The sequence below is a fragment of the Takifugu rubripes genome, chromosome 22 (genome assembly GCF_901000725.2).
Source record: "Takifugu rubripes chromosome 22, fTakRub1.2, whole genome shotgun sequence".
Taxonomy (NCBI): Eukaryota; Metazoa; Chordata; class Actinopteri; order Tetraodontiformes; family Tetraodontidae; genus Takifugu; species Takifugu rubripes.
Window position 1 is genome coordinate 10,354,718 of NC_042306.1, and position 26,559 is coordinate 10,381,276.

The 26,559-nt window shown below is 47.2% G+C and overlaps 2 protein-coding genes across 2 annotated transcripts; both read left to right on the top strand.

Moving 5' to 3' along the window:
* The first annotated feature begins 157 nt into the window (after positions 1-157).
* On the top strand, positions 158-3,404 carry rnf126 (ring finger protein 126). The gene is made up of 9 exons (XM_003975624.3): positions 158-284; positions 857-915; positions 992-1,052; positions 1,121-1,359; positions 1,455-1,523; positions 1,613-1,682; positions 1,768-1,861; positions 2,291-2,406; positions 2,534-3,404. The coding sequence occupies exons 1-9, from the start codon at positions 210-212 to the stop codon at positions 2,684-2,686; spliced, it is 936 nt and encodes a 311-aa protein (XP_003975673.2). The 5' UTR covers positions 158-209; the 3' UTR covers positions 2,687-3,404.
* Positions 3,405-4,729: 1,325 nt separating this feature from the next.
* On the top strand, positions 4,730-26,559 carry LOC101061753 (potassium/sodium hyperpolarization-activated cyclic nucleotide-gated channel 2-like). The gene is made up of 8 exons (XM_003975653.2): positions 4,730-5,902; positions 7,599-8,022; positions 9,718-9,879; positions 14,031-14,249; positions 19,773-19,919; positions 19,994-20,234; positions 20,322-20,486; positions 20,731-26,559. Exons 1-8 carry the CDS (start codon positions 4,758-4,760, stop codon positions 21,675-21,677), a joined length of 3,450 nt encoding a protein of 1,149 aa, XP_003975702.2. The 5' UTR covers positions 4,730-4,757; the 3' UTR covers positions 21,678-26,559.

The window sequence follows — 26,559 nt, forward strand, 5'->3', positions numbered from 1 at the left end:
GAAAAGGAACAGATTACTATTACATGGCTTTACTAAAAGCAAACATTTAGCGGAAGTTGTCCATTACACTCTTATTGTGAAACGATCTGTTATTGAAATAAGTGGGATATTTCCGTTTTTTTCCTCGTTCTCGTTGCAAAAAAAACAAAAAACGAGGTTTGTCCCTTGATGCTTTCCGTGAATCCTCCCACGACCAGGTCTGCTCAGAAATGGCTGAAGCTTCTCTACGGTCCGGCCGGTTTTTTTGTCACCGGTGTTCAAAAGAAATCAGCCCGCGTTTGCCGGTAAGAGCATTAGAGGCACATTTGTCGAACTTTAAACGGGGGCCGGTTCTTCAGCTTCTGTCGGTTATATTTTTCGGAGCCGCCGCTCACATCGCCCCACCGCTACTGTATAGCTACGCTAGTTAGCACGCCCTATAGGCGATAGCGGTGCGGGCTTGACAGCCGTTTAAGTTGTCAAGTGTTGCACTGTAATGTGTGTTGATGCGTAGCGTGATGTGGTTACTAGATTACACCCGCAAGTGAACAGTCTAAAGGTTTATCAGAGGCCACGCATAAGCTATGGGCAAAAAAACCAAGTATCTGCTCATGTGTTTCCAAAAACCATTTGATGTCTTGACATTCAGGAGGGGGGGGATTTGAGTTTTGATTACAAGTATAAAAGCTGGATATCTATCTATCTATGGTGGCAACAAGCAGTTTCTCTGTCACAGATTCTTGAGGTTCTCTCATCGATGGGAATCTTCTTACACCTACCTCAGCTGTTAGGTTACCGATTTTAGAACAGTACACCTCCTCAAAATATTAAAAACCACACCTTGGAGGCTGAAGCACATGTTTCTTTCTCATTCCAGGACTATACCTGTCCGGTTTGTGAATCTGGCTTCATCGAGGAGCTGTCGGAAGAAAGACGGTACGTGGGGATTTTTCCCGTGTTCGCTAGGTTTTGTGTTTTCCGAGATTTAAGTGTGTTAAATGTGTCCGTCCAGGTCGGAAAATGGGTCTGCATCCACATCTTCCACCCGCCACCACAACCACTCCCTGTCTGAGGTAACGTGCTAAAACTCTGCTTCGCCGCCTCCACCGTCGTCTAACGTCACCTCTGTGTTTTCATCTAGAACGCGGATCACCAGCATTTCTTCACCTTTCCCTCCGGCTATGGTCCCTTTACCCTCGGGATTTTTGACGAAAGCTTTGACCTTAGAACGCAGCTGCCCGCCGAGGACAACCGAGAAACGGAAAACAGGAGAGAGCGAGAAATGGCATCGCGGCAAAGATACGGTGCGAGGCAGCCGCGGGGTCGGCACGTTTCCCGACGGCAGAGCGCACGCCACGAAGGAGTGCCTACGTTAGAGGGGTGAGATATTTGTGGGAGTCCACGAAAAACTGTGAAAACAATTAAAGCTTCACATGCTGATGAGTGTTTGTATTATCTTCTTTTCCTGCACACAGAATTATCCAACAACTAGTAAATGGAATCATAGCCCCTACATCCATGCCAAACATTGGGATGGGACCATGGTAAGAATAAGTACACGTCATGCATTGTTCCTAGGTTTCAAATATGGTGGTTTGTATTCATTTTTCCCCACGACCGTCTTCTTTTCCAGGGGTATGCTACATTCCAATCCAATGGATTATGCATGGGGAGCAAATGGCCTTGATGCAATTATTACACAGGTATCAGAGGAGGTTAAAGAGCTGTATAAATGAGGTAAAAATAAGATAAATGATGGGACCGTTTTTGCTCTTTCTCCACATTTAGTTATTAAACCAGTTTGAAAACACAGGGCCCCCTCCTGCAGACAAAGAAAGGATAAAAAGCTTACCCATCATCTCCATCACAGAGGAGCACGTTGGTATGTGACCACTCTCCCCTTATGATTAATCGAATGACTTAACTCTGACATTGGATTCTGTTTTGTCAGCGTTGTATTTTCACCTGTGTATATACACACACACACACACACACACACACACACACATAAGTGATCTTATGATCCTGAATGTAAACCTCTGGTCTCTGGTATTTCTTGCTCTGTTGGTTTAGTCTAAATTAGAACCAAAAATCAAGTTTCATCAATCAAGTAGTTGTGTTTGAAAGGTCAAAGGCGGCTGCAGCCTCTTGTTTCCTGAATAGATGAAAATAAAAATGCCAAGTCATGTTTTTTTTAGACCAGACAACCAGTTGTGGAATCCGGAGTTGAGCCCATGAACTAGAAAATGAGTCGTGCACCCCAGCACAGCTTGACCTGCCACAGACAGCGTGTCGCCTTCTGTTTGTTCAGGTGCTGGTTTAGAGTGTCCGGTATGCAAAGAGGACTACAGCGTGGAGGAGAGCGTCCGACAGCTGCCCTGCAATCACTTGTTTCACAATGACTGTATCGTACCGTGGCTGGAGCAGGTGTGTACAGCCCGTGTGCTTAGAATAGGCCCGGTAGAAGCTAAGTGCAGTCGTAAGAAACCTGTTCAGATGCAGTAAAGTTCTGCAAATACCGCTTCTGGGTCTCACCTGTCTTTGTTTCCTCCAGCATGACACGTGTCCAGTGTGCAGGAAAAGCCTCAGCGGACAGAACACAGCCACAGACTCACCAGAGCTAGCAGGAATGAACTATTCCCCCACCTCTTCATCCTCGTCCTCTTCCAGCTCACCCAGCAATGAGAACGCTGCCAGCAACGCGTAAACGTCCACACTGACCTCTCACATCTAGGAACCTCACAACGTGACGCTGATGAGACCCAGCGGCTGAAGCGGGGATGGACGCGCGTCTCATTTCAGGTGTTTAGCCGAGACGAACTCTGCCAGACGCTCGGCTCAGCTGAGGCTGCGAGGTGTTTAAAGGGGAAACTGGGCAGGAGGTGGTTCTGAAACAGATCGGACTGCTTCAGCGGATGAACGGATGGAATCTGTCAAAACTGGGACTTATTTTATAGTAAAGACAAATTTCACCTCCTTTTAAAGTGCTAATAAAGGCACCCCCCCCCTCCAAAGATGTGGCAAACACGGTTGTGTAGATAGAATTGATGGATTTTAATTGGTCCGTGTCTGGTGAGGTCTGCATTATTTTTACATTTATTTTCCATCATTTTATGTGGAATTTGGCTCAACTACTGAAATTTTGCTTTAAAACATTGTATATGACATTTTAATGACAACGATTCCTGTTTTATAAGAACTTGACCCAGTGTGTTTGGTGTGTCAGACGACAAAGATGTGACTCGGCGATGGACATCGCAAGCGTATTTATTGAATTCAAGCCCCACAGACTGATCTTACCTCTATGAAAATGACCAAATATGTTGCACCATTTTGTTTTTATTTATTTCTGACTTTTTTTCCCACTTACAGTCACAATAAAGTGTTTTCTGGCGATCTGTTTCAGACCCTGATAACACCAGTCATTAATTTGTGCCTTGTTGCATTTGTGAGGACGATGAAAACGCAAAATAATTGGGATGAGTTTCAAACTAGCTGCAGTCCTGCAGAGGTGATCCTGAGAACACTGTCCAAGTCTTCTGTCTCTTTAGGTCTCAATCTGATGAGGAGTCCTCCTCCTTGCTGTCTCCTTGAGCTATGTGAATCAGCTTTTCTGTTCACTTATCGTTAAAAATCCCCCGAGCACGTCACCCACCAGGAAATTAAACTGAACCTTGGAGCAGCTGCATGGTTTGACTAATGAAGTGGTGGGAGGACAGCAGATGGAGTAGGAGATGACGCTGATAAATCCCCCGGCCAGCGTGTCAAAAGGTAAGAATTTTTGCCTCAAGGTTCAAAGCTAACTTGTTGGAAAATGTGTATTTTATTTGTCATCGTCAATTCAGTGCGTTCAGTGGGAGGCCAAATGACAAAACAACTCACGGCCTCCAGATTCCTTAAGAAGGGTGTGATAATGATACTCAGGAATGATATCTGAATAACTTTACAAATGCATGATAAAGATGCTCACCCTCCAGGTTTTCTTACTGTGCGTACTACCTTTGCTTTGAAAATTGTGTGCGTTATTCCTACCTTCTGTTAATTATACAAACAACAGATCCCCCTCCCTGCAGGTCAGCCCCCATCCTCAGCTCCATTTTGTTTTTTACCCAGATGAATCTAGTGTTGGATGACTGATAACCTAAAGTTCCTCTTCCACATATGCGTGTTTCCCATAATGGCCAGTCCATCGACCCACGCCGCTGCCCACATCTGGATCCAGACAGTAGATCTGTCCATCGGCGCTCATTGATTCTCCTGCGTTACCACTTTATCGCCGCTAGGGTGCGCCAAACGGCAAATGACAGGTGACATCATTTCAGCGGTTGTCATTGAAAACACCTTCTAAAAGCATGACATCATTAGAGCGGTTCATTACCACATGGCAATTGACGATTTGATTACATGCGACCACCGACGGCGTTGTAAGCATCTATTTAAGTGATTATCCCGATCCCCGACGCGATTCAAGCTTGTTGGTACCGAGGTGCCTCAGCTGGACGCCGAATTAGCCGGAGCATGAGGGTTTAAAGATATATGACGCCGTGAAATAGTTCAATCAGTTTGGAGCAGGGGATTCTATGACTGGTGAAAGTAAAATTGCAGTAGTTTACAAAGAAGTCACGTCCACCCCTCCCTCTGTGTGTGTGTCCCCCCCACCTCCACCCCCGTCTCCCCCTCTGTCTGTGATTGGTTTTCTCCAAAGATAATTGGAGGCAAAATTTGTTATAACCAATGTCATGGACAGAAATGAGGTTTCACCGGTGTTTGCTGCCACCATGAAAAGGAAGACGGTGGGCGGCGGTGGACGCAGTCACATCGGCACCGCCAAGGCTTCCGCATCCAAATGCACCAAAGGCAGCGGCGGGCCGAACTGTGCCGACCCCGCATCTCCCGGCGCGCAAAGCGCCGCGCAACCTGATGCGACCACCGACGTCGTGATGGACGAGACAGAAGACGGGGAAGAGGAGTCCAAGTTTCAGCATCCACGGTTGCGCCGAGCCGGGGGTAACGGCAGTGGCGGCGGCGGAGGGGGAGGAGGAGGAGGAGGAGGAGGCAGTATAAGGATGAAGAACTTTACGCCAGGAGGGGGAGCCGCGTCCACTGGTTCGAGGAGAAACTCCAACAAGGAAACCTGCCACACTCGCACAGAGGACGCCTCTGCCGCTCCACGGCCCTCTTCTGCCCCCAGAGCTGCCGAGACTCAGACACCCTGTTCGGGCGATGCTGCCCAGCGCTGCGAGACTAGAGGAGCTTCTGGGGCAGAGGCGCCGGAATCAGCGGTCGTGGTAGAGGTTTCGAACGCGGTAGTGGGTTATGGTTGCAGCAGCGTCGCTCCGATATCCAGCATGAAATGCAACAAAAACGGAGAATGCAGGAGGGACTCGGGCACCGGGAGCCTCCGCTCGATCATCTCCAAGCAGGAGAAGCAGTCTGGAGGGTCAGGAAGGGCCGAGGACGGAGGGAGCGCCAAGAGAGGAGCCCGTAACTCGACCAGCGCCAGCATGGACGGCTCAATTACGCCAGGTGGGTCCCTGACGGGGGGCCAAGGAGGAGAGAGCGTAAACCCCAGCGTTACTCCCGTGTCCAGCACTGTCCCCGATAAAAAGGACTCCAAGGTGTCCTTTTCGAACGCACCAAGCCGGAAAGCCTCCTCCTCGCTGGCTCAGACTCAGACCCAGCAGCCCAGGAACTCTGTCACCTTCCAGAAGCCGGAGGATGGACCGCCGATCGTGCCCGCCGAGGATGCAGAGGCTCGGGGCAGCCAAGCCAGCTTTATGCAGCGGCAATTCAGTAGTATGCTGCAACCTGGAGTTAACAAATTCTCCTTACGCATGTATGGCAGTCAAAAGGCTGTGGAGAGGGAGCAGGAGAGGGTCAAATCAGCAGGAAATTGGATTATCCACCCTTATAGTGATTTCAGGTAAGAGCTGGGACTGTCATTGGCTGCAAACTGAAAGTCACGATGGCCCATTTAGGTCTTCATTGCCATCTCCAACTCACCTCACAGAGGGTTACCCCTCCTGGTGCACCTGCATGGTTATTGTTCACGTCTGATTTATTTATTTATTTGTTTTTAATTATACCCCTCATTTCGGAACGCTTTGAGCTTTGAATCGATGCACAGCAACGTGCTGACATCCTCCCCCCACACACAACCTGTTGTCAGGCGAAAGGACCCGAGCAAATAGCGTCCTTTCAAGGTTGTAAACAAATTCCCCCCACCCCCTTCCCATCCCAGCCTCCACAATAGCGTGTGTGATGCTCAGGAGCAAGCCGGGCCTGCTAACACGTCTTGGCTCTCCATTGCTCCGCGCTCACGTCTAACAAAGGGAAGCGCGCGCTGACGCCAGACCAGACCGCCTTTAAAGGAGCATTATTTTTACAGCTCTGTACAGCTATTTGAATAAAAGCCCCGCTTCAAGACGCGCTGTCTTCCGGCTGTGGGCTAACGCGTCTGCGTGTGCGCGCTGCGCTCAGTAATGGAATGTCACCTTGAGCCAAGTGTGCGAGAACCTCAAGCATGCTCACTGGAGACACTCCGCCCGCGCACGGCTGCCCCTACCCTGCATTTTCACCACGGGCGCGCGTTGTTTATAACGACACTAAACCCAGTAACCGCCGCATGCGTTAATATGTCAGTATAATATGGGGGTGATGGTTGGGGGGGGGGTTGCTCATGTGATAGCCTGGTTAATTATCTTGTAAAACAAATCGACTCCCATAAGGTGGACAGATGCTAATTTGGAGTCAGTGTGTTCGTTTTTTTTCTTTCTTTTCTTTTGATAGCTCCATTCAAATGTCACCGCCTTTGGCCCCGTTTGTTTGGAGTCACAAACGCCCCCCCCCACCCCACCAAAAGACAAAAGGACTCGGCCTCCGTCTCCACAAGAGCCCACCGCCTTTAGTTTGCAGCGACGGGCAACTTTGCGGACTCTCTTTGTCGTCCCTTCTCCCCGGAATGGAAAGTTGAATAATTGCCCCGGACGATACCGATCTTTTCGAATCGGGCCGTAAAGTGGAGGAGTCGGGGGCCGGTTGCGTAAGTCGCAGAGCAATGACTCAGCGCTGCACCTGTCCTGCAGAGCTTCCTCCAACGTCACCACTTTTACGCCGTTTGCCTCAACAAAGTGCCGCGTCACTTTAGGCAGAAATGTGGGCTTAAACTAAGCAACATCTAGAAGCAACGCCACCGACCCAAGACGTTTGATTGATTTAAAACACAACGGATCTACTCAACAGCTAATAATCTTGGCGAGGTTTGATTATAATCCCCCCCTTCTTGTTATATGTATAAATAAAAACCGCAACATAGCACAGTATCGTTATCGTCGCTTATCGCACCAAGTGGAAAGTTGTATCTTTGTTCACTGCTCACACAAAAGTGGAAACTGTCTGTTGTGTCTGTTGTGTTTCTGCTGATATTGAGTACATTGCCTTTAATTGCTTCCTGCGTCTTCAGGCTATTAATATCTCCTGTATTTCATTTGCACTTTCCTTCCTGATTTAGAATCTCTCCCAGAATCCTTTTCTTATCTGACTATTTTTGTCTCCCCACCCCTGTCCCATGTGACCAAACTGACCTGCACGCGTGCGCCCCCCGTGCACGGCTGATGTAGGTTCTACTGGGATTTCACAATGCTGCTCTTTATGGTGGGCAACCTGATCATCATCCCCGTGGGCATCACCTTCTTCAAAGAGGAGACCACCACGCCGTGGATCATCTTCAACGTGGTCTCCGACACCTTCTTCCTCATGGATCTGGTGCTCAACTTTCGCACCGGAATCATCATTGAGGACAACTCTGACATCATTTTGGACCCCAAAACCATAAAGAAGAAGTACCTAAAAACCTGGTTCATTGTGGACTTTATCTCCTCCATCCCAGTGGATTACATATTCCTCATAGTGGAGAAAGGGATCGACTCGGAGGTGTACAAGACTGCTCGCGCCCTGAGGATTGTGCGTTTTACCAAGATCCTGAGTCTTCTGAGGCTATTAAGGCTATCAAGGTTAATACGCTACATTCACCAGTGGGAAGAGGTGAGGACACACTGTAAACACTCAAGTAAACACACGTCTTGGCCCAGAGCAGAGGAAACAAAGCGGCTACATAAAAAATTCTCCGTTGTTTCTGTTGACTTCTGACTAAACAATCTGCCTCTGTTTGTCCCGAGCGCCGCGCGCTGGATATTAAACAAGCCCGCCCGCCACCCGGTGAGAGATGTAGAATGTCGGCGGAGCTTTAACAATCTCTGCATTCTAATTGTTCTTATTGCCAAATCCCCCCCCCCCACACTGCTGCGCCCGCCTGACCCAGCAGTCCCCCGGGTGGCATCAGGCGTCCTCGTAAGCGACCGATTAATGGGGAAAATGCACTTAATCAATTAATGTGGGAGAGGAAGAGCAGAGGGCGATGATGAGGTGTGTTTCTAGGAAGCTGTGTTGCTAATTGTTCGTTTGAGCGCTTTGGTGAAGTTAGATAAGCGTTGGCGTCCACAGAGGCCTGAATCGTGCATTTGGGAGCTAAAGAACCCAACTCTGCACACTTTTATTGAGTCTTTGAGGTGTGTGCTTTCCAGGAGGAGCTCTCTTTTGGACTCCATCTTCATAAGAAGGTGACATCCTGGGAAGACGGGAGGTCCTATGATGCCATGAGATCACTCAAGGCTTCATTTGTGCCCCTATCGACAACCCGGTGTTGGCATTTTGCAGCGGTGAGCAGCCCGGCAAGGCTCTGCTGCTAACTTGACCTTTGGATAATTGGATTTCTTGAGATATGATGTGATGCCCATGCACACGCTCGCAAGCACCCCGTGATGGGAAGTGATACTTGGCATGCATGCGTAATGAGGGCCGGGATGTGGCGGCGGCTCAGACGCTGACATACATCAATTTTACCGTCCAAGAGGCCCAAGTTTGCGTCTCCTGTGGTTGCTGTAACTTCCCCTGAGCTGTCCGTGGTGCTGAACCAGCCCATCGGTCAGGATGGGAGCGCGAACGCGTACATTAGAGTCCCCTCATCCATCATCAGAGGAGAAAAGATAACCAAATGGGCGCATTTCCTCAGTTGCTGATTGATAACAGTTAAACCAGCATTTAGAAAGAATTGTCATGTGATTAATGTCCGTTTCACTCCTCATCGCTCTACTTCTGCGTTGCACTTCACTAAAAAATAACACATTATTTATTCCAGCATTAGATCTTTAATCAGATAATTGTGAACACAAGAAAAACCTTATAAGGAGTGGTTTCTGTGTTTGCGTGATGATAGAAGGGCTCGTCCAGTGACTCAGGATGATTGATGTGTGAGACGATGTGGACTATCAGTTGTTAAGGATCATAATGGTCTCCGTCCGTCAGTCTTGTGAGACTGAACATGTGTGTGCGCACGTGTTGCAGCTTCTCATTAGTGCCTCGCTGCTCCTGCAGGCATGCGTGAGTTGAGCCTGAGATTGATGTCACGTACCTCAGCGAAACAAACGTGTCGCCCACTCCAGCTGGGTTTTATTTGGGACTGATGGGACGCCGTCTCCTCCTCTCATTAATCCGCCGGGTCTCACTCAGAGCAGAGGCTGGAAGTCCAGCCGCTGAGATCTGAATATAAATATTCAAAATTTCGCAAACGAATCAAAGACTTTCTCACTTTACCACATTAACTGCATCATGTTCTTCCTCTCCACAGTTTCTGTGGAAACCCGGGTTTAACTCTTTTCCTTTTATTGCTCTCTGTTCCAGATCTTCCATATGACCTATGATTTGGCCAGTGCAGTGATGCGGATCATTAACCTTATTGGTATGATGCTGTTGCTCTGTCACTGGGATGGCTGCCTACAGTTCCTGGTTCCAATGCTGCAGGACTTCCCGTCTGACTGCTGGGTGTCCCTCAACAAGATGGAGGCAAGTGTCAGGGAAAAGGACTGAAACCACTCATGGGTTACAATATGTGGAGGTTCAAATATAAAATAAAATATAACCCCAACCCTAAATCTTATCAGTTTCCTCTCAGTCCAGCTTTCCTGCTGTAATCAAGTGGAAATTAAACCTTTTATCAAATTAGATGAGCTTTGATTTGATTTGATCCAAATGAAAAGAGGCAGGACAATTCCAAGACATTCCTTCAGAAAAGCTTTTAACTGCTTTTAACTTTTAACCATCTCAGTTAGCCAAGAAATACGATGCCATAGACATTTATCTCACAAGAGACACAAACACACACACACACACACACACAAATAATGTGCAGAAATATAACGCCAAGAACAGACCAACAAAAATGTTGGCATTCAAAAGTTTTGGGTGCAAAATCAAAACAGGTCGATGGTGGTGGCGGCGGGGTTGAAATAAAGGTATTCCCGGTTAGAGGACATTTATGTGCTCTACTAGATCAATCTGTTCTCAGGAAGCTGTGCACTGCACCACTCAGAGACTCATTACCCACCTAAGTGATGTCTGTTGCAGATATGCTTTTACTGATTCAGCAGGAAAAAAAAAAAAAACGTCCGTCGTTCTTTCCAGCAAATGAGACTCTGGCCACTGCAGTAACGTTCAGTAGCAACACATCTGCAGGAGGCCGATGGAGAGAAGGAGTCAAGCGCACCTTTAAATCCCTCCATTCCTCCCCTTCAGCCTGGCGGGGGCGACGGGAAAGATAAAGAGGACAACAGAGGAAGAGGGGAGGGGGCACGGCGATGCGGAGGGGCTCTTTGTTGCCAGGCTTGGTTCGGAGATAAAAGCGGCTTACATGTCTGTCAGACGCTCGCCGGGTGAAGGGAGAGATCGCGCTAACCCAGACGCAGCGCTGCTCCAAACTGGGATTTAAATGCACCGGTCACCTCGCTCTGACACCATTCATGTCTGCCCCTGTCAGCAGCAAATTTCAGTTTTTAGGTGTTTCCTGGAGAGCGAGAGAGTCCCAAGCCTCCTTCTAATTGATGTGCAAAGCTAATTTATGCTGGGAATCGATGTCCATCCTCACTGCTTCCAGCAGAAGGGAAGATCTTCTCTTTGTGTTCTGATCAGAGTTTTAACGCACTTGTTTTCAGAGCCGATTACATTGACAAAACCATAAATAACAGCATTGAACTCTGCCTCTCTCCCCGATGAACTCTGCGTCTATCTGATGTTTGATTATTTACTTTAAGGGTCACCTGACATTGTGATTTATGTGAAGACATTTGTCTTTTTTTTGGAGCTTTAACCACCTTAATGATGAATCTAAGATCATCAGCAGGCATTTACCGAGTGTTTCCCTCCTCATGCTTTTATTGTGAAAAGCAAAACAAACCGGACCCCACCACGCGACATTAACTCTGCTGCGATGTCAGGAAACTGCCAGGTACATCTGGGCGACCCGGGGTCGCGTGCGCTGGACAGATCGAAGTCCGGGATGATGAAGTTCGGGGCTGACAGGCCACTCACTCCTCCACCGCTGTGTAATCACTGGCGGTCAGTCTCCGGAGACCCGTCACTCCCAAACCGAAGGGACTGCTCTGTCATGGTACGGGCTGTTCACAGCCACCTGAGACCACCCCCCTATTGAGCAGCTGACAACTTGTAACATTAGCCATTGTGCTGCAGTCAGGCCATCCGTCAAGCCCCGCGCCTTACAGTGGCTGCGGTGGCGCTGAACCCGCAGGCGGAGGCTGCCTGGCACGTCGAGAATTTTCCGTAACTCGGGGTGACAACCACCAGCCCGTAACTGGAGTCAAACTTCTTATTCCCTGGGGAGCTCGGAGGTTCTTCTTCCGTCCGACTCGATTTCTGAATTTTTTTAGGATTAGCTTCAGACGGCCTTGTCAGCCGCGCAGGGATGATTTCAGTCGGTGGAGTCGGAGTTTTGGAGCAGAGCCTCGCCGTGTCGGTGGAGCACAGAGACGGGCGGGTAATAATGGTGACAGCTGCTCTTACTGACAGACACAGGGTGTGTAGTTCAACGCCGCGGCTACAGCTGTGTGTGTGTGTGTGCATCCGTCCCTCAGTATATCTCTGGCCCATGATCCCCTGCTGCCCTCAGCAGAAAAATGGCTTTGCAGTACAAAGGTCTTCCTCCCTCTTGAGCTGGTTTAGCTGGTTTAACTCATTTTGTTTACTCACCATACCCAAATTTGCCAGACAACGTTACGGGTCGGCCTGCTGGATGCCGCAAATTCGATTGAATGGGCCAGAAACAGGGAGGATGTGATTGTCTCCCTCCCGGAGGTGCTCAGGTGTTTTGGTTCAAAAGGATGTCGTTGTGCAAAATCCCGCTTCATCAAGAACAACGTCAGATAAACGATCCTTAAGGTTCTCTCAGGCAGACGTGCACGTTGTTCAACGCTGTCACACATCTTATTCTTTATCGCGCTTCATTAGTTACTGAAATCATTTTCTCCTCCTCTCCTCCTCTTTTAGTCCTCAACCCAGGGCTGGTGACGGGGCAAATGTTAATCTTCTTTTGCATCCCAGGCTAAAATTGCTTTTGGGGGGGGGGTGGCCATAAAGTTGTGACGTTTCCTGACATTCACAGCGTTAATCGCCGCGGCAACAGGCCGACGTGCCGCCTGACCTTGAGGTTGTCCTTTGTGTTGCGGAATGAAATGTCTCAGCAGCTTGATGAATCACCTTGGGATTTGTTAGCAGACGCGTGGACGTGGTGACATCAACCTTGATATCATCATTTCCTAACAATGAAATGGCGCCTGGGTACTTTCTGCTGATAAATTGTGTCTTATTGTTATATTTAAACCTGATTTGGGTCTTCAAGTGAGTTCTGTGCATCAGAAATGTTTATAGCAACCTGCTGAGGACAAGCAGCATTGTCAAGGTATAGACCTGCTGTCTTTTCATCTTATAAAAAAGCTTTGCTGCATTCTGCCACTTCTTGAAGTGCAGAAACTAAACTCCCCCTCTGTTATTGTCTGAGCCTCCGTGCTGCAGAGCAAGGTCACAAAGGAATCACTTTAGGACACCCTGGCATGCACGTACGGCCCCTTCGCTGTATCGGCCGTCTCCAGCTCAGGTTCCTCCATTCGAAGTCCGAGGTGATCACCCTACAACGCAGAGGATGGATCCAAAAGCGAACCCCCCGGGGAGGGCCGCTGAGGCTCATGACGATGAAGTTGTTCCCTCCCCCTTGCTCGCCCGTGCTATTTCAGTATCAAAGTGCTCATTGTTCATCTATTATTCAGTTTGTTTCACTCCAGTGTTTCTCTTTTTCTTTTCCACGTACAACATTTAGCTTCAGCCCACTTGGTGGAGCTGTATTTATTTTTGGACTCTACCAAACCCCCCCACCACCCCCCTACCCCCCTGCTCACACTGGAAGAGTCCCTCCATGGCTGCGTGGCCCTTTAATCATGTAAAAGGATTTTTACTGTCCTTTAAAAACTGTTGGTTCTCACTCGCATTCATTTTGTATTTGCATCCTTCCATTCAACATTTACAACCCTGATGCCAAAAAAAAAAGCAGTCAAGCAGTCGATTCCTGAGCGCAGATGTGTGGAGAGGAAGAGTCAAACAGAGTCTTTAATTACAGCTTTCCCTTTCAATACGGGTTCTGTCTCTAGGATAAATTAATCGAGTGCCTCGGAAGGGGCGGAAAAACACAGGTTTCGGCTCCTTGTTTGTGGCTTTATCTTAAACGCATCAGCAACAGCGGCCTTCCCAGACTGAGGTCACCGCAGCAGAAACGGAGAGTACCGACTCTGGCGTGCGTTCGGTTGGTTAATGGGTTGAAGGAAGCCGTTCACCACTGTTTACCTCATGAAAGTAAGCGTTGTCTCCTCGTGGATATCAGCACTAGTGGCCTATGGACACCCTCCTCGGTAAACTCTGCTCGTCATTCCTCCAAGGAAATACTTCTATCTTTGCTGATTAGGCCTCCCTGGATTCCCCCCCCGGTCTTGTTTCCGCTTCTTCCAGTTTTCTTTCTAACGCACCCTCCCCAGAGTTCTCATTTGTGTGAATTTCCACCACCTCTGGCTCCCCTAAGATGTTGCCGTGGGGTTGGTTTTATCACTTCTCACCCTCGAATCTGCCGTCTTTAACCATGTGTTTTTGTCTCCCCGCAGAACGACACCTGGTCCGAGCTGTACTCCTTCGCCGTATTCAAAGCGATGAGCCACATGTTGTGCATCGGTTATGGCCGACAGGCCCCGGAGAGCCTATCAGACATCTGGCTCACCATGCTGAGCATGATCGTCGGAGCTACTTGCTATGCCGTTTTTATTGGCCACGCAACAGCTCTGATCCAGTCCTTGGACTCCTCCAGGCGGCAGTATCAGGAAAAGGTGAGGAGCGACGTCATCTCCCCTCTGCCATAAGTGTTAATTCCCAACATCCAGTTTCACACCGCTGGTTTCATTTAAAGGAATATTCTCGCTTGCTTTTATATTTGGTAGTATCACAATTCAAAAAGACAAATCAACACCTTCATAACAGGACGATGTCATGAGGCGCTGACTAAGAGAACACGGTGAAAACTGGTAAACTTGCCGCCACCACATCATTTTCCTCCATTGACACCAAAGTGATGGTTGCTTGGTGACATAATCGCAGCACGGGAATTATTCTGGGCTAAAATGTCTATTTAAGGTCGTTTCAGCCCGTTTAGTCAACACTGCCTGACAGCCACAGAAAAAAAAAACGGTTGAAAGTGAAGGTGTCGTCAGTGAAAGGTGTCTAAAAATTCTAATCCAGGAAGCCAACATCCCAGATATGTCTGCATCTATTAAACCTCCGGAAAAACAAAATCTCATGGATTTCCACAAATTTCCATTCAGATTTGTCGCATCGGATTTAAGCAGCGGACACAAACGTTTGAAACTGAGAGCCGCGTTCGAGGCCACTTTCCCAAGTCGGCGTTGTCTCTGTGCGGCGTTCCGTCTCCTGATGCGAGGTTGCGGATGGCAGCAGCGCTGAGCAGCGCTGCAGCAGCGGCCTGTAGTGGTAACAACCGCTCTGTTTCCAAGCAGAGTCTCCCTGACTGAGGAGCGGGGGCGTGTTGCCGGCTTTCTACAGCCAATCAGAGGCCACGGGTGTGTTCGGCCAGGTACAGCCGCGTCGCCGGGGGCTGGCTTCTGTGTGTGTGTGTGGGGTCGGCACAGTGGGTGTATGGGTGCTGATGTTGTTTAGGGAGAAAGATGTAAAGTGTGTGTGTGTGTGGGTGTGTGTGTGTGTGTGTGTGTGTGTGTGTGTGTGTGTGTGTGAGATGAGCAGCAATAGAATTGATGAGGCAGCAGACCTGTGTGTCCTGCCAATGTCATCCTGAAGGTGATATAAGCCACCAGCCCCCCCCGCCTCCTAATCACTCTCTCACCTCCCTGCGCAGCCATTCGCCGTTGTTCCCTGTTGCCCCCCCCCCCCCCCTCCCCCCGCCCTCTGGTTTCCTCTCCATCCGACTGTCTCTCCATCTCTACCCGTCTTCCCTTGTGTCTACCCTCGTTGGTGGTGCTGGTGTCCTTGGGAGGTGCAGTGTTTCTGCTGTCTGCTAAAGGGAGCGGGGGGGGGGGGGGGGGGAGGGGGAGAGAGGAGAGCCTTGTTAACTAAATTTTGGTACACAGTGACAGAAACTGAACGGTGGCTTGTTAAAAGTGTACGGGCCTGTGCAGAACTCCCAATGGGGTTGTTTTTTTGGCCACTCGGGTGTGCTTCAGCTCCAAGAAATGTGTGTAAAACACAACAGTAAAGCAAATCAAATCATTATTTGTGTTCTAATCTTCACAGTGTGTCCTCGAGTGAAAGAGGCTGAGCAGGAATTTCTTGTTTTTGTTTTCTCTGCGAGAAATCATTTTACCCTCAGTCGGGGGTCCATAAATTTAGTTTTTAGAGGGCTATCGTTGTGCCGTCTCGTCCTGTTGCTGCTGATTCATTTGTTTTAAATCAGTTTGCACTGCGAGCGCCCTCAGCTTCCAGGGAGCTTAAACGGGATTTTTAATTGGAAATAAGCCTCTTTCACATATTAGATTTCGCCTTAATGCCGTGCACGATTATTATACGACACTTTGTAGGTTTCCCTGCAGCGTCCCTGCGTATGTGTCCCTGCTGAGGGCAGGAAGCTGCGTTTCCTCCCAGCCCATTTCGGACCAGTTGTCACCTCCAAAGTTGCTGTTTTTCTTTTCTGCAGCTCTGTGAGGATTAGCATAGATGCAGACACTTATTTAGCTGAGAAGCAGCAGCAAAGTGTCAGCCATCCTCAGCTGATGCCGATGCCGACGGGTGTATCCGCCATCCCTCCCAACAACAGTGCGAGGGACGTTTTTTTTATTTTTTTATCTTGCGGGAGTGTCTCTAAAATGCATTCTCTGGCAGTTTGTTAAAGCCCCATTGAGGATGAGAGTAGAATTGTGTTGTGGTTTCTATTTCAGCCCAGCAGCGATGCCAGACTCGCGCTGTGTGGGGGTTTAGATTTATACATAATGGCATCTGGAGGTTTTGTCGCAGGGAGTTCAGTAAAGTAGCGAAATGCAACAGTCATAATCCTGCAGCAATCCAAATTCACTCCAACCCCTTATTTTCTCTTCTTATGAGGAAAATGTCCAAGCGCGAGTCCAACTAATGATATTTTAGGGCCGCTTTCAGGGCAAAGGATTTTAAATGTAAATCAGACGAAGCCATATGTTTGACTCTCTTGACTTAAGGATGGGCTGGAGTTCCCTCCCGAACCCTTGAGAAGTCTTCAAAAAGCAATGGGCAATCATTACTGGAGGTGGAACACAGCTTTATTTGAGAGTTGTCACCCTAAAAAGGACCCGTCGGCCATGTTGACCTGAAGTTCAACACTGTGTTTGGGGTTTTGGTTTCTCTTTAGACGGTATCAACACATGCAGCACAATGTAGAGCAACACCGGTGGAACTTCTGAATCAATAATCAGCCCTTAATGGCCTCGCAGGAGGTTAATAGTCTAATCTCAGCCAGACTGCACAGCTCTCTGCTGACACAGAGCCGAATGCTCGGCTGTTTTCCCTCCTCCTGCGTGCCGCTGCCATCGTCGGTGGCGACGTGCTTCCTCTATACCAGATTGCACCAATTATCCAGAGGCAGGCTGACATTGCAAAGAGATTCCTGCACCAACATCTGTAAGCAACGACTCCCGATTGTGCCAGACGATCTTCACGTTGGTCGGCGCTCCCTTTGATCGAATTATTTCCCGAGGAGCCTCGTTTCATTTAATCAGACTTTGTGCCGTGTGAGCCCCACGATGCATTGTTCCTGCCTGCGTGCCCATCTCCAAATTGAAGAGAGACAAGATGAGCTCTGACTTATCACAATCTGATTCTCTTCTCCTTGGTTTATAATATAATAGGGGTGATTTTGCAGGGAATTAAATGAATGAATTATACGACCATGTCACCATTTGGGATATTTTCAAATTTAAATTTTGAAGAAAAGAGTAAATACAAGGTGAAAGTACATAAATGGAACAATAAAGTTTCATGACTGCACCAGAATAATAAAGATGCCATAATTAAAGACAGTTTTCTGATTCATTTAGCGTTAAAATAAGTCCAGTGTGCTGATATTTCGACATGTTAACATCTCAAATGTACATTTCCAATGCAGTCAGCAATTTCCAATGGGTCCCTGATCCTCGCATCTATTTGTAGTTTTCAAATGAAAACATCCGCCCCACTGAGTATTGTCTATAAACTGTAGTTTAAAGTGCAGAAAATGAATTTAAAAATGCAATATACTACAAAATAAATCATTTTTCTTCCACTTGTGTGTGAACAACTTGGAGTTAGATGCAATAAAGTATAGTTTTTTCTTTTCAGCACGCACAGAGGATTTTCCAGCCACTGTAAAGAATCCAAACACCTTAAACAAAGTATTGAACCTCGCTGGAATATGGAGCTTCACTGGAATACGCCATGCATGTTGACATAATCTCATTAATGGGTTTCAAAGAATCCTCAAAATAGCTTGCTACTTGGGTGCTGTCGTACTGTCACACGCTGCCATCCCAGTGACACAGAAAGTGATGTTATTTTCACTCTTGTTTAACCACTAGCCCCCCCCGGCTGCTCTGACACATCGCCCAAATGCCCGCTGCCCTCTCCTCCTTAACGCCAACATTTGCCCGGGCGATAACATATAAGTTGCGCTGCCACCTCGGTTCTCAAACTGGAGTCACGGCGCCTCTGCTTTTTCCCACTGCCTCATTCATTCAGATCTTGCTGAGTCATGGCCCGCCGTGGTGGGTTTCCTGAGTATTCCTCTGTGGGGAGCACAGGGTTTCCCCTGACCGCCGCTCTGTTCGCAGTCTGCACGCCTGTTCTGAAGAACAGCGCAGCAGCTGTGGTGCTGGCTTTGGCGCCTGGCGTAGAGCTGTGTGACACGGGGTCATTTCTTCGGGCCGACCTCCATCTGCAGATGTCGGCACAGGTGTTGTGTAACTACATCAGAGGACCTGCTCTCAGTCCCCCCATCACCACCACGGTGTTTAATTAATGTTTGGATTTTTTTTTTTTTGTACCGACGACATTGAAGAGAGCGAAGCCATAGAATATTTCATAATTACTTTCTATGCCATAAAAGTCCCATGTTATTTATGCACTTGTTTCAAAATTGCCAAACATTTTATTACAGCGAGGATAAATGTTGATTTCCTGATTTACCTCCAGTGCTAACCCTGATTGCCAGAGCTGCATTCGGGCTTTTAGGGTGCCTTCGGCTGAATATTTACAGCTGTAATTAAAGCAGCGTAAGGGATTTATTGCCTCAGACTACACGATTCTGCTTATACACACACACACACACACAAGTATTCCATCTGGCAGCTGCTCTCTGTGTTGAATTTGCTGTGAAACACAAACCTTCATGTCTGCCTCCCAAACAAATGATCCCCTTTAGACATTAATCTGAGACTGTTGAGGGTTAGCGTTAGCCTTGGCCGTTAGGAGACTTTGCTCAATAGAAGTTTAGACTTCAGTCATCTTTCAGAGTCCGGTGTCAGCTGGTTTATGGGTGCGGGTTCCATCTTTCTGTTTAAGTAAAGCTGGGGTGTGAGGCGTGAAAGCGGGTTTTAGTACTTTGCTGTCCAATCGGTTGTCGGGGATCAACCTGGGATAGATTTTCATTCAATGTTACAACCGGATTGTGTGTTGCAGCCTTTACTGGATCCTCTAGCGATTTCCTTGTGAATGGAATTGATCAGTTGATGAGTGCGATCGATGCGGTTGCAGTCTGAAGGGCGTCTGTTTGCAGTATTTGAGGCCCGTTTATGTTGATTCACAACCGGACTTTTCATAGCGAGTTTCTTTGCTTTTTCAGTGACGGAGAGTTCAGTGATTTTGCATGAGATCGTTTTTCTTTTTTGTGTTTGTTAAGCAAAGTCAATGGCCTAAAACCAAATGATCTTTCTTCTCCCACAGCTTCATTTCACAGTCCATCGCTCATTTATCCATCAACGGGAAATTTATCAATACCCTCATAACAAACTCTCATGTGTGAAATCTTTTTGACATATTGTGATTTTTAAATTAGTGATTTGAACTTTCTTTTGCACTGTACTGCTATTGTATTGCCAATTACAATTGAACTTTTAAGTTTATCTAAATACACATTAAATCTCTGCATAGTGTTGTTGTTGTGTTAGTGTGTTACCATATATGTAGTAAAATTAAGCCTTTATTTCCCTGGTAAATCTGTTCTAATTAACTTAATAAAATGCAGTTTCCTTTTTCACCACAAATGAGCAACAAATGAAACACCATCGGTTTTTTTTAATTTCCTTAATGGTGACAAATCAGAAAAAGTATTTTGAAAATTAGACGATCCATGCTAACACATCTTAATCTCTTGTTCATCTCAGTACAAACAAGTCGAGCAGTACATGTCCTTCCACAAGCTGCCAGCTGACTTCCGACAAAAAATCCACGACTATTACGAGCACAGATACCAGGGCAAGATGTTTGATGAGGAGAGCATCTTGGGAGAACTCAGCGAGCCTCTGCGAGAGGTATGACGTAACACATGCTACCCAGATGTGTCCCTGAAGTTGTGCAATTCTAACATTGGTTTCACTTTTCTTAGGAAATCGTGAATTTCAACTGTCGTAAGCTGGTGGCGTCCATGCCGCTTTTTGCCAACGCGGAGCCAAACTTTGTGACAGCCATGTTGACCAAGCTGAGATTTGAAGTATTCCAGCCGCACGATTACATCATCAGAGAGGGCACCATCGGGAAGAAAATGTACTTCATTCAGCACGGCGTCTGCAGCGTCATCACCAAGGGCACTCTAGCTATGAAACTTTCAGATGGCTCTTATTTTGGAGGTATCCAGTACGCCTCGAGGCTCCAGTGACGTTTGTCTGGCATGGCGAGAATAACTGTTTTTCCCTTTTCGTCTTCTCGCGTTTCAGAGATCTGCCTATTGACCAGGGGTCGGCGAACCGCCAGTGTGCGAGCAGAGACTTACTGCCGGCTCTACTCACTGTCGGTTGACCACTTCAATGAGGTGCTGGAAGAATATCCGATGATGAGACGAGCCTTTGAAACTGTGGCCATCGATCGTCTAAACCGGATAGGTAAAAGGCCTCTCAGCCTGTAGTCACTCGCGCCACGATACATTTAGCTTGTTTGAATCACTTAAATGAAAGTAAATTAGATTAATCAGGCACTAATTTGAGCTGTTGTGTCCCTTCAGTATGGTGTAGATACTGTAAGATTTTGAGAGGGTAGACCAGATGTGAAGGATATATCAAGCAAGAACTTGCCTTTCCCCAACCCCTTTCTTTTGTCTGCCCCTAATCTGATTTTTTTCTCTCTCAGGTAAAAAGAACTCAATCTTGATGCACAAAGTTCAGCACGATCTCAACTCCGGCGTCTTCAACAACCAGGAGAATGAGATGATCCAGGAGATTGTCAAATACGATCGTGAAATGGTGAAGCTGGTGGACCTGCAGAGGCCACGCGCCATGTCCATGACCCCCTCCATTGGTGGGATTTTTGCTCCTCCTGGCCAGCCCCACACGGGCTCTGCAATTGCCACTCTTCAGCAGGCTGTAGCCATGAGCTTTTGTCCTCAAATGGCGAGTCCCCTTGTGGGTCCGGGGACGTTGCAATCCCCTCGTATGGTACGAAGATTTCAGGTGATGCAGAACCTGTCCAGCCCTGTCTCTATGTCACCTCTTCAATCACAACCCCCTCAAGCATTCGGAGGGGCGTTTGGATCTGCAATATCAAGCCCACCGGTCCAAAGCCCACTCACAGCTACAGGACGGACTTTCCAATACATGGCGAGCTCAGGACCTTCTGGTTCTCAGTTGTCCTTAGTACAGCATCATGTACCCAGTCCCACACAAACCCAGCAGAGGCCAGCCTCACATAAGAGCACCCACTCCCTCCATGCAGGCAGCTTGAGCCAGGACACCCGGGCCTTGTCTGCCTCTCAGCCTTCACTTCCCCAGGAAGGAACCCCACAAGCTGCCTCTGCAGCCCCCAGCCCTCCAGCATCCACCCACACATCCAACAACTCCATCGGCCCACCTCAGCCACCTCACCCCAACCTGCCCGGGCCATCAGGGGTTGGGAGAGCCGCAGGGGGTCAACAGCGAGTGGCTTTCGCTTCTACGCCTCCTCCAGGTGGACCTACTGGAATGGGGGTGGCAGCAGCTGTTGGATCAGGACCTCCAGACTCTGGAGCTCCCAAGAAAGATTCAATTGTCAGCCTTCCGGAGCTAGACTCTGCCAGATCCCGGCTGTCTTCCAACTTGTGACCCTGGTAGAGTTCAGAGGCCTTTTTTTGTAGGAGAATCGGTATGTTTATGGTCATTTCTGCTGATGTGTCAGCCTACTTCATGACCAGTCAGCTACCGCCAGGGCCACCAGTGATTTTACCTGGATGCACTGTGTGCTGGTGTCAGCAGAAGGAAAAGAGCAACTCAAATTATTCTTGAGACACTTTGACTCGGAAGAGTCTATACAATTAAACTAGTATAATGATAGGTCGAACTGGTCTAGTCTACTGTGCCAGCACCTTTAGTCTTAGTATCACCCTTGACACTCTGCTTCCAAACACCTACTGTATATCGCTGTCTTTACTGTAAAGATCTGAAGAAAAGTATGATTAATGTAACTATTGCATACTGTGTAAAATCCATGCAATGCAATCTAGCTGGAGCTGGACTTAAAAATGAAAATCAGGGACTTGAAGTCAAATGACAATGACATTTTAAGAGTTAAAAGTGTTTTGAGTGTACTTTTTCCTTATAAGCTGTTGTAGCAAAAGAACACATTGCTCTTCATATTGTTTCAAATAGTAGTGAAGTTAGTGTTTCAGACCGCTGGTCGATCTTACATCTATGTGTAAATAGTTGACGAAAAAAGAAAGGAGGGATATTATATTCATTGTATCTTACCCAAACCAAAGTTGAGCTTGAACACAAAGTTCGGTTGTGTCTGTATCAACTAAAAAAGAAACATAGAAGAAAATGCCATTTATTTAACTGCCTTGATTCAACGTTAGAAGCCATATATTTGGTTCGTGTGTATGTATATATGTGGTCGTAAATGTGCGCGCGCGCGTGTGCGAGTTTGTCGGTTCGTTCCAGTTCCGTTTTCAGAGAAGGACTCACGCACTCACCCCATCGGGTGTGGCCGGTTTGACGTGCTGACGCGTTTTTGTCAAAACACCTGGAGGGTAGTCGGCTGTTTGGTCAGTACGCCGATTGTAAACGCGAGGGCCCAGGCGGCAAAATATTCTGAGCTTTATCAAAGGAAAACATTTGTGAACAACCCATACTGTATACTTGCTTGTTTTTGTCTAGGTTTATTAATTAACACATGCAATATAATTCTGCAATACTCTACCCCGCCTATATATAAATATATATGAATATAAATATCTATACATATGCTGTACAGGAAAGTGAACTTGTTTCCTTTTTCTTTTGTTGAACTTTCAATGTGAAAACTTAAAGAATCCAGCAACTACTGTGGTTTCACTTGAGGTATTGTAATCCAGTGACCATGTTGTTACCTTAACCAAAAATGCTTGAGGGAGTGCGAGGAACTGTTGCGTCATTTACGTTAACCCAGCTGGAACAAACGGAGCGAAACGGATTCAGAGTTCGGCTAATTCTACCTTCTCGTACGTCGCCGAGTCACTAAATTAGGTGGTGCAAGGATGCCTCACCTCTGTGCTCCATACTGTCTCCATACTCCTCGTTCAGGATGGCCCGATGCTCTCATGAATGTCTCGACATTTAAAATCTGACGCAATTCCCATGCTCAAATTTTGGGATTAGGCCAAGGTTTCGCTTCAAAATCTTCTGATTCCACTAACCCAAAAGCCTTCTCCCGCTGAATGTATGCCATGAGAGAAGGAGGAAGCTAATCAGATATAAACTGCCATGTAAATAAAAAGGTTTGCTGAGTTGAAAAGGCTTTTACGATGCAAGGGGGTTATACGGCATTTCTGTATGTGTTGCTGAATGTTCGTGTGATTTTGCTTTTAACTTTGATGAAAGTTTTCTTGTATTTTGAACCCGTTTCCTACCCCCCCCAAAAAAACCCAAAAAAAACAACAAAAAAAACCACCCACCCACCCATTAAACCCCAGTTGTCCTGAGGGGAATACTTTTATTTTGGAATGGTGTGAATACGAGCGAGTCCTGACCCATTTGAGCTTCTCGGTCCAGAGCAACCACCGAGGACATTCGTTTAAGCACCTTCTGTTGCACTTAGACCTTGCAATCAAACCGAAAACCGATGCTCGATACCCTCAAAAATGGTCACCGTGCTTCCTCTGGTGCCGATATCAGGTAAACCGGTAGGGGCGAGAAGTGAATCTAATCGAGACAAAAAGCGGGTAGCTGAATTAATGTGTAAGGCGAATGCAGTGTTAAACTTTTTCAGCAGAGAGCATCGATCCAGAGCCAAACTCAAAAATCCATGCAATGGACATTTCACTCAGGTTTGCTACCTTTCCAGAGGGATGTATCGACTGCCGTAGTGTGGCTTTCCATTGATTTATGTAGACTTGTCAAGCCTCCCAAAATCAACTTGTTGATTTAACCATGCTGATTTGACTTTTGCTTGGCTTAGAAAAACATGACGGACCTTTTTGCTGTTTTAACCCTCGCCAGTGTTTCGTTTTGAACCACGTTCTCCTCAACGCTGTTTAAAAATTGAAACGGTTTGTGGATGATTGATTTTATCCAAGGGCTTCATTATATGGCTTGTGAATCCCGGCTCATTCTTCCTGCGGCGTAGCCACATGTTGGTTTCCTCTCTGATCAGAAACATGCACTAAATGCTCCACTTGGGTCACAGTGCTGCCGCCGGCTTCGTCAGCATCATTGGAAATTTGTATTGTTTTTTCTTCTTCCTATGGGAAAGGTACATGCCAAAATGCCAATGTGATTGTGAATGAACCAAGTCCGTTTGAGTCAATAGCTGTTGTCTGCTTCGATGCTGTTCCAGTGCAATCAATTGGTCCTTTTTTTCCTGTTTCCTTTGTGCTAACACGAGAGTTTGCCCTCTTAAGCTGCTATCAGGACAGTGCCGATATTATATGGAAGATAGTGTGTGAAAGTGCGGCGGAGTTTGGAAGAGTTTGGCTAACGTTTCTGGCAATATCACGCACAGCCTCTGTTCCGTTGCATCCATCCAGTAAGACACTTTAACGTGTAATTCGCATCCACTCTGATGGATGGAGTCCCAGACACTTTGATCCGCGCTAGTCTCTTCGACCCTCGACCGCTGACGCGGGTCCCCGGCGACGTCCACACCTCCGTGAGCTATCTGTTGCTGGGTCTGCGTGGCAGTTGCTTTCCGTCAATTGGCTCACAGCCACTGCCGCCAAGTGTGTGATGTAGCGGCTGTATCGGCCCGATGATAGCGAAGGGGGGGGTGGGGTTCAAAGTGCGATTGTTCAACGGTTCTTCTTCTGGACCTTGCTGTGATGTGGGATTGACGTCCCTCAAACCTGTGTGACTGACTGACTGACAGTTATTGAGAGTACCTGAGTTTGACATTTGTCATTCATGCTGGAACAGATCTTAAGGGTACTGAATGCCTTGGTGTTGAAATGTTAACAAATCAGGGTATTACTTTTTGTTCGTAAATGTGTCTTGGACTTATTGTTACCTTCGGTTATTGTTTTTGCAATCTACCCCATGCACATAAACTGTATATACCTTGTGCCTAGTATATCTTGTTTCCACATAGTCTATTTTTGTGGTATGTATGTGCCTGTAAAAATGCAAATAGGTGTTTTTATTTTCAACTTGCAATATATGTAAAAAGATAAAAAAAAAAGGACTGCTATTGCCGAATTTAAATGACAATGTCAGTATATCTAATTTTCCCTGATTTGGGAAACACTAAAATTGCACATTTTCGTTCGTTTGAGCCTTCCAACACCATGCGCGCTGTATTCATGCTCTGTTCATGTGACGTGTGTGTGTGTGTGTGGGGGGGGGGGGGTATGGTGGTCGACCACAACTGCTGTAAAAGTAACATCTTCTGCAGGGAGGGGGTGAGCTCTGGCAGTCTTCTGGTGGATGTCAGCAGTCTAGACATTAGCTCAGATGACCTGCTTCCTACACACAGGGAGGGATAAATAAGTGGATACGGAATATAAAGGAGATGCCCACAGAAGCATATTTAGGTTGTGTACATAGTGGAATATATTTGAACTGTACTGTTGTACAGGTCTGATGCTGGCAGATGTGGCATTAACGGTTAAAAATCACACACATATTTAAAAAAAAAAAAAAAAACTCTGCAAGGATGAATTTGTCTCAAGCATCAGCAGTTGCAACGCCGACTCCTGGCTGAGTCATTCTCACAGACCACAGCCGAGTGCATGCCTGTATTGTCCCGATCCCAATTTTCAAATCTGCGTACACAGACGCGTTGTGCACCAACTGCAGAATAAGTTCATTTAGTCTTTGAGCTGAAACTTTGTGTCGTAGCTACCGTAGCCTGCTTAGCTTCCCTAAGCCTCCTCCGCTTCAGGACTCTCTGTATCGTGTGCTTGAGTTTGTGTGTGCGCGTGGTTGTTCCTGTGCCTTTTCTTCTCTGGTCCCAGTTAAGAAATGATGCCATTTAAAGATCTGAAGTGCATATGAAGCTGAGGGAAAACACCAAAAGACTATAACGCTCCTTGAAAATGACTCTAGCACATTTTTAGATTAGCAGCCTAGCTTGGTGTGGGCATCCAGACACACGTTACCAGCACCATGTAGACAACAGCACAGATATCCGACACAGCATGTGTCCTCTCTCTGGAAGCAAACATTTGAGTCATGTTTTGGCTCCCACACTTACAATAATAAAAATAATAAAAGGTTTTCATCATGCCAGATCTGTCTAAGTTAATGTCTAGGAATTGGGGACAAATCAGCTGTAGCTACAACACCTCCAGATCCATCTGAGAGCGTCAGCGTGAGGTGCGCGGGCGGGGGCTGGGGCTGATTTGTGCCCAGGTCCTGAAAGGTTGTCTTGTCCACCACCTCTGCCGACCCTGAACACAGAGCCACACCCTGGTCTCTCTCAATAAACTGGTCTGTCAGTCAGTGGCAATGTTGTTTCAGCGTTCGTGAAAAAGACGATACCTTGTTGTGCAATAAAAAAGTGAGCGCATTGGCATAC